The following is an 8,252-nucleotide window of genomic DNA, read 5'->3' as shown; positions in this document are numbered from 1 at the left end:
GGGCCGGAAGGACGTGTCAGATATTTTTGCACGCTCCGCTGTGGCAGATATTAATGCTGGTGACTGTACACAACAGTTTTATTTTTGGTGTAGTTGACAAAGAATTCCCTAAAAGCAAATGTGAGAGGCATAGATTATAGCCCAGTTTTGTCGTAAAAAAAAAACCTAAAACACATGCTCCAGATTTTCAAGGGGCTCATTCGTCTCAAATTACGTTGTTTGCTAACGAAACTCAAATGTGGTAATAAAAAAAATGTTCCCGTAAAAATACATTTTCCGAGATAGCACGTTCGACATGACACGACACGTGGCGTGGGCTAGGGCGTGATTTGGTGAAATATCTGACTCTTTATTAAGTAAGTGTATTTTTAGTACACACAATTACCAACATTTTTTGTTAAAAGGTTTCATCATCTCAGCCTATAGATATGTGTAATTCCCACTGCTGCCATTGGCCTACCTACTCTTAACATTATTTCATAACGCTTCAAATAGGTATATTTTATTGGCATCACTTTATTTACATTAGTAGTAGTGTAGGTATTTTATTGGCATCACTTATTTACATTAGTAGTATTGTGGGTATTTTGTCAGCATTGTTCAAAATTATAACGAATTCGGGACAAAAAAGTATTGTTTTTGTTAAAATACCATTTAATCTTAGCTGCCTGAGTTTTGGCAAAGCCGTGACAGAAACTGGATTTCTTGGCCAAAAAATCAAAACAGATCTTTCGGTCAGACAGTCACTACAGAACCGTGTCGTAATGACATTCGACGTCATTCGATAAATAATGTTGTAGAAAAACAAAATGATTTACTATGATAAGTTTCCATGGTGGCCCTGGAATCAAATTGGTTCACTGTACATTGACGTTGACAGTGGATCACATAAAATTTCACAGTCACGCAGTCGACCGACGGCATAAAACTCGCATGATATTTCTCTCGCCATCTAAATGAAGCTTTGGGCTTCAATTGCTTAAATTTTGCTTTTCATTTTACTAACGGAGATTAGGGTCTTATTTCAAATTGACTAATGATCTCTTAATTGATAAATTGTGACATTATATCCCGCGTTAACGACTTTGTGTTTGCTACCTTACCTTATTTAATTCCGGTGTTCTGAACGCTGGACCCTATTAGCTCGTTTGTTGTTCACAGTTTACCAAGTATTCTCATTTCTCTCACGAACGTGTTGCATAGTGCAGTGAGCCGCACAGTGGCGAGTGGGTGCAAGTAGCGAGTTATGGTTCATTGTGGCCTTCAAAGAGGGAGGCCATTGTCCAGCAGTGGACGTCTTCCGACTGATGATGATGATGATGAGTAAGTAACTATTTATCATTGTAGAAATTGATTATTACCAAAAACAATATTAATTAATCAGGCGGTAGGTACTTTGCGGAGGTCGTGTTGATAAAATAGACAGATATTTCAGCGTATACCTACTTGTAGGGCCGGGTGATCCACTGATACTTTGACTGATACAGAATAGGGATGTTGACTCCACCAATCAACTGACGTACTTTTTATGAGCTGCCAAAACACAATTCTCCCATAGACTTTGAATGGAAATAGCAAGCAACATATGACGTCACTTGTTCGCCAACTCAATCAACTAACTATTTATTTGTTTTAAAGCAACAAAAAATCTAATTTTGCAGTTAATCGAAAATTAATCTGGTTTTCAGGGCTAAAATAAAGCGTTCTTTACTGGAGTTGTGTATTAGAATTATTTTTTAATGGTGTCAACATCCCTATTGCTGGTTCTAGTGCCAGTGGTCAATGTAGGTAAGTTTATTTCCGAAAAATCGTCCAGATTTTATACTGCTCGTATTAGTCAGTGCCACCCCAGTGTTGTCAGACCCACTCCAGTATTTCGTTTGATTTTCGTGGATACATTTTTGTTGACATGATGGTAGAACTGTTACAGTTTCCAGGTAATCTAGGAGGAGTACAGGACGTATAAAAAGTACCTAATCGAAAATTTCATATAATTCTACAGCCCACGGAAAAAGTGTGACCATGAAAATGAGGCAGTTCAAACGCTCGAATAATGAGTAATTTAGTACACACATTACACAGTACATTTTAAGTAGTTATCAGTGTTGCCAGACAAATATAATTAGCACAGGCCTGTAGGGCGCCAGCGATTGATACAGAAAGGTAAAACTTTTAGAACTCTACTTAGTACTTGTGGTCCATGTAAATTAAGAAAGCATCGTCGTTTTGTACTGTCCGCAGTAGTGTCCGTGTAGTCAGTGTAGTCTCTGCAGTCAGTGTCATCAGTATAGTCAGAAAAGTTTCATTTATCTGATTAACGGGCTTCAGACTAGCGTTTTATTTAATTAATATAAGCTCGTTTTTGGAAGCACGTGTACATGCGTACAGGTGCGGTATTGCTTTATTTTTAACGCGCTTTTGGTTTAATCTACCGTGCGTCTAAGCCTGTATGCAAAACACAACCGTATACGCGCAGAAAAAAACGTTAATCTGAGACCGCCCTTAAGGCGCGGGTACTCTAAAAATCGCTCACAGCAGTAATCAATCCAATAAATTAACAAGAAAGTGTGTCGTCAATAAAACCGGGTACATAAAACTACCACGAGCCTCACTCATTTTTCATGAAATAAATCTTGATAACAAACGTCTTAAATTAGTTTAGCTCGACATGTTCAAACTCAAACTCATTAAATGTAACCGGTGTAGTCTACCATATTTTAGAACATGTCCAATCTGGCGACTCATTGGTACAGAAAGGTCTGTTCGCACTACATATAAGAGATCTACCGTTCTGTGGCGCACTCTAATCCCTGGCCTTATACTACGAAGTGCAAAATTCGAACTTCGTATCTTGCTGTCCCGCTGACGCTTACGTTATTTAACACGAGAGTGAGAGGGATGGTACGATTCGAACTTCGATTTTCAAATTTCATAGTAGCCCTGCGGTTAGTGTTATTTACAAGAAGGCGTCGTCGTCGGCGGGCGGCACCCCGGCGGCAGACATCTTGCGTCGCTCGAGGCGCGCGCGCGACACCGGCCGGTGGAACTGCTCGCTGCGCCGCCGTCAGCGCTCCGGCGCCGGCGCGTCTGACTCCAACTCCATCCAGAGGGAGCTTATGACGCGGCTCTCTGCGGGAGAGACATCTTTGTTAGATCAAAATAGTACTACAATCACCTTTTTCCCGGTACATAAGTATCTTACGTAACCAGAACTGGAAAGGGCCAAATATCTCATATTTTAAACAAATTTTAATAATTCAATTGGTCACTTTTATCGTCAATTTAGTGTTTAGTAAGTGTTAGATACCGTAGAATTGCGACCGGAAAATAAGTTTTTGGTAAAAAAATATTTTTTAATACTAGCTTTTTTGCTGACTGTACTTGCATTGCCACCCAAACTACATTTGCATACCAAATTTCAAGTCGATGCCAGCATTAACCGTTGAAGAGTTCCGTCCTGCGGAAACGATCCTGGCCGAACTACCAGGATGTCGCTACCAGATTATTGTATTGTCACGCAATTTACACATGTAGGCATGCAAAATTTCAGCTCAATGGGTAACCGGGATGTGGATCAAATTTAATTTGCTAGATTTGATGACAAACATCGGGACAGGTGAAACTTAATAAAATCCTGTAATAAGCCCTTGCCAGTGCTGGTTATGTAGGGTGGTTATGGTTATGTATGGGGAACATGGGAAAAATCGGGTAGTTTCCAGGGTAAAAAAAGTATTATTATATTTAGGCCACGTCAGCACTATGCGGCTAACCGCGTGATTTTAGCGCGCCGTCTCTTTCTCAAGCGAAAAACCTTTAAACCGCCAATACGTTTTCATTCCTACGCGCCCGTATCGCTACCTACACCGAAATTATATGACATTTTGTCTTAGGCGGCAGGCTAGCAACCTGTCACTATTGCATCGTTTTTGTCAAACTTTAAACCTATTTAGAATTGCTATAAGTCGCTTCGAAACGGTAACGTTTCGTGTGCTCTGCTTACCCCATTTGGGAATACAGGCGTGATGTGTGTGTGTGTTTTTTGTGTTTTGTCGTAATTATAAGACTGCGGCGAAATGAGCTCTTATAATTCAGACAATGGCTGTTAAAGGGATAAGAGGGACGGCGCGCTAAAATAGCGCGATTAGCCGCATAGTGTGAACGTGGCCTTAGATCGCCAGTAAGATTATCAGAAAATATAGTATTTTTTCTTGTACTTTCTCGTATTTTTTCTTGTCAATTAAACAATAAATAACAAAGATGAAGTGCGTCAAGTTCGAGAGTGGGCCAGTGTTGCCAACTCCTAGAAACTCGAGTCGCTAAACTCAAAATCAAAAGTCGCTAGAAAGTCGCTAAAATTAATTCCACCAGGAGCGAGCGGACTCAGGTCTTTGTCTAGGAGAGACACAAGAGGCCACTGGTGGTCTGAGAGGTTGAGATACGAAAAAAAAAACAACTAAAATCAGAAGATTTCCGAATTCACTGAAATTTATTTGTTTTTTTTTTCAAAATAGCTAAAGCTAGAGTATAAACGAATAGAGCTTTAATTAAATAAAGTTTGGATTTGTTGCGCAAGCGCGTTTATCGCTTTCCATATAGATCTCTTGGCATTGTACCTATCGTCGTCGTCGATAGTCCATTCAGGATAACATTGGACTCTAGAAGGTCACAGAAGAAGGGGTTCTAAACATTTTTTGGGAAGTCGTAATAATGATGATGATGATGATGATGAATAAAAGAAGTAATAAGATGAAGCCATATTTTTTTTACAAAATAACGCAATATTAATACGTACCTAATTTGCTACGTAATTTTAATTCGATTCATATTTATACATAATTTAATAACTGTGTTTTGAGGACTCGTATCATCCGCTTTCATTCCCTGTTTAAAAATATTCTACTCGTAGTTACTGCTATGAAGTTCAAGCTTTTTTCAATTCCAAATTTCATCAAATTTGGTGCAGTGCTTTAGTTCTGAAAATCGTATATGATTAAAGGTCATGACATTTTGATCCAAACTGGCGATTAAAAACTATGAATAATATATAGAATATTTCTTGAGGTAACAATATTATATATAAACGTTCCGTTTCTTGCATAATGTTCTTTACCTCGGCCTCTTTAGGTATTTTATAGGAAGACGTTTCCGTTTTTAACAAAATCGAAAAGTTTTATTACTGTTTTTAAATTATGATATGAAAAATAGCAAAGTTAATCTCACTAATATTAATTATAATTGTGAAAGTTGGTAAGTCTGTACTTATGTTTGTTTGTCATGCACCTATTCACGTCTTAACCGCTGAACCGATTTAGGTGAAGTTCGGTATACAGATAGTAAAAGTCCCAGGGGAGGACATAGCATAGTTTTTATCCGTGAAAATTGCGCAGCTCCCGCGACACAACAATAAACGAATTAGACGTGAACGGAGTCACGGGCAACAGTTAATCTCAACAGGCAATCTTTATTTTTCTGTTAGTTTTTTTTTCTGGAGGGTTGATTTTCTGAAAATCGAATTTTACTGCAAGCGATTTTTCCATTCGCAAAATTTCCCAATTTATATATTTCTGTTTGTTTGTTTCCCGGAGGGTTGATTTTCTGAAAATCGAATTTTACTGCAAGCGATATTTCCATTAGCAAAATTTTCCAATTTTTATTTTTCTGTTAGTTTAGATTGGAACATTTTGCGAATGGAAAAATAGCTTGCAGTAAAATTCGATTTCCAGAAAATCATCGCCACACTCATTGAACAGGCTGGAGTTGACAAAAAATGTATCTATTATTGGTCTCAGAACTGTTTTAATTTGTATTCCAAATTCCAATGTCTGTGGTCGGATACATGGCGTCTTTGTTTACACTTTTCATAAATTGGATCGAAATAGAATATGGAACCTGTTTTCCGAATTAAATGATTTTTATTTATTTATTTAACAACTTTTTAAGCTTATTTATTTAAATAGCTGGGGCCAACGACCTGGCGACCTGTCTTTTGCGTACCTTAATACTAAGTAAACTTCTAAACCGTAAACAACTTGTGTACGTGCTGTACCTGCCAAATAGAATACGGCTTAGTGTAAGCCCATACTTCAATCAAAGTTTAGTGGCCCTTCGCCTGAGGATGCCGTGCGAGCATTTGTCGTGGGCACATAATGTACATTATTATGTTACTAGACTTTTCTTGCGGCTTCGCACACGTAAACCATTAAGTATAGTAACGGAAGTTGAATCGTAATTCAGGGATATTTCTGCGATATATCTGCGAGCATAAAGTGTAAGTAATCCAACGGATACATTAATTGGGAATATTACTGCAATGTTCAGCCATCAGAATGCAGCAGTAGTACAAACCGTAAACAGTTTTTTGAATGTCTTAAATGTCTGTTAAATGTGTTTAGGATGCTTTAATATCATATTATTTCAATTATTATTTTGGAAATATAGCTCTGTCATTACTAAGTATCGATGTAAATATCATTTTCTCAAAAATGTCCGTAAAAGTTGACATTATTCTTTACATATCAGAAGGTGAAGTGCATAGTTTATGGTCAGCGAAAAATTAAAAAGTTAAAAATATTGCAGGCGCGCTAGCTCGACAATAATGAATTAGCGCGCCTGCAATCAGTCACATTTTTTTTAAAGTTAAAAAGGCCATGGAAATGTTGGCACAAGTCGTATACAGCCAAGTCTAATGGCCGGTATCAGATATTTTGTTGGAACTCCGGACTTTTTCTATTTGGTCTGAAATAGCTTGTGGTGTTTTCGGTGGAAAAATACACCTGCAGTTTATTTTTAATGAAAAAAGGCGGGAAAGCATAAGAAAAATTTTGGAATAAAATTAAAAAAAAAAGTTTATTCTATTTCAGAATTATTCACCACTTTTGAGAAAAGCTTTATATTAGTCTCGGCTGGAAAAGCAATTGCTGGCTTCGTATTAGTTAAACGGACTCGCAAGCTCGTCCGTTTAATACTCATACTCAGTCAGCAATTGCCTACTTCCAGGCCACGACAATGATCTACTATTTATTTTTTTAATAATAAATATGTCATAGTCCGTCATGGCGACCAACTATAAAGAGAATTGACGTTGTCATGGCGATTTACTTACGGTTTGTGCTACTTTATTGTCGCCCCCTGCGCAGAGTTTTGTATAATATTCCGTATTGATTTCTTACCTGTAAATTAATTTGTATAGGTACTTCGCAAGACAGTAATAAATCAATTAAAATAAGAAGTTATTGTGTAGATTTATTAAGGTAAATGTGGAATGGAATAAAGTAACCACGGAAAATTTAGAAAAAATACTTTTTATTTAAGTACTTTGATAACTCTACACAATAAGGAATCTGTGTTTAATTTATTTATCTTGTGTTTATTTGTCTTGCTTGAAGTACCTATAAATATTAAATTACAGGTAATAAATCAATTAATTAATCTTTGGAGTCATGTCCATAATATTGCGAGTAATGGCGCACATTTGTCCGACCTCTGAATATAATACATATAGGGGGGTATGCTGGGTAGGTAAAGCAAGAGGCATATGAGAGCACTTCAAAGGCTACCGTGGAATATCAAGCGAGACTTTTTAATAGACATGTGAAATGCGAGTAACATCACAAGTGTAATATAACACTGCCGCTTAATGCTAGACTTCAAAAAAAGGAGGCGGATTCACTTGTATATCTTTTTTTGTGTGCGTTTGTTGCGATAATTCCACAATTCCTCTAAAGAACAAACTTCCGAAGTTGTCCTATTGTCACCAAGGCAGGATCTGATGATGGGATTCTAGGGAAATCGAGAGCAACCGAGCATTTACATTCAGAAAGTATTATTTGGTGAACTGAACCTGATGATGAAGACCGTAGATGGCCAACGGAACTCGTCAAGGCCAGGTATACATTACACGGATAAAACAAGCATCACTGTGAACATCACTCGCTATCGCTTCAGTTGGGTGTGATACGTAGGTGTCAACTATCGTTTCGCCCACTCGCTAGGCTCTCGTTCTCTTTCAAACTTCAGCGTAATGAAGGCGATGAAAATAATGCTGGCAATGTTTCAGTACCGACATAGGCCATCACATAATTCTCATTACTCAGTTAATTTCATGTGATAACATAGCATAGGTAATAATTTATGTGTTGTATGCAAACATTGCAACGGTGCGGTGAATATTCAGGAGTTTGTACCGCCGTCATTGTTCTCAACACTTTTTTATCAGATTTCAAGAAATAGGTACAATAAATATCAACATGAGT

At 37.6% G+C, this 8,252-nt stretch overlaps 1 protein-coding gene across 2 annotated transcripts in view; it reads right to left on the bottom strand.

Annotated features, from left to right (window-relative positions):
* Nucleotides 1-903: 903 nt before the first annotated feature.
* LOC141439928 (uncharacterized) overlaps nt 904-8,252 on the bottom strand; it is a 128,094-nt gene continuing 120,745 nt past the window's right edge. For both annotated transcript variants that reach the window (XM_074104394.1, XM_074104403.1), the window contains one exon: nt 904-3,129. In XM_074104394.1, coding sequence (XP_073960495.1) covers nt 3,065-3,129 — 65 coding nt within the window. In that variant the 3' untranslated portion in view covers nt 904-3,064. The remainder of the gene's footprint in view (nt 3,130-8,252) is intronic.

The sequence above is a fragment of the Choristoneura fumiferana genome, chromosome Z, assembly GCF_025370935.1.
Source record: "Choristoneura fumiferana chromosome Z, NRCan_CFum_1, whole genome shotgun sequence".
Taxonomy (NCBI): Eukaryota; Metazoa; Arthropoda; class Insecta; order Lepidoptera; family Tortricidae; genus Choristoneura; species Choristoneura fumiferana.
The sequence above is the reverse complement of the archived record's forward strand: the minus strand, read 5'-3'. Positions and strand labels throughout refer to the sequence as shown.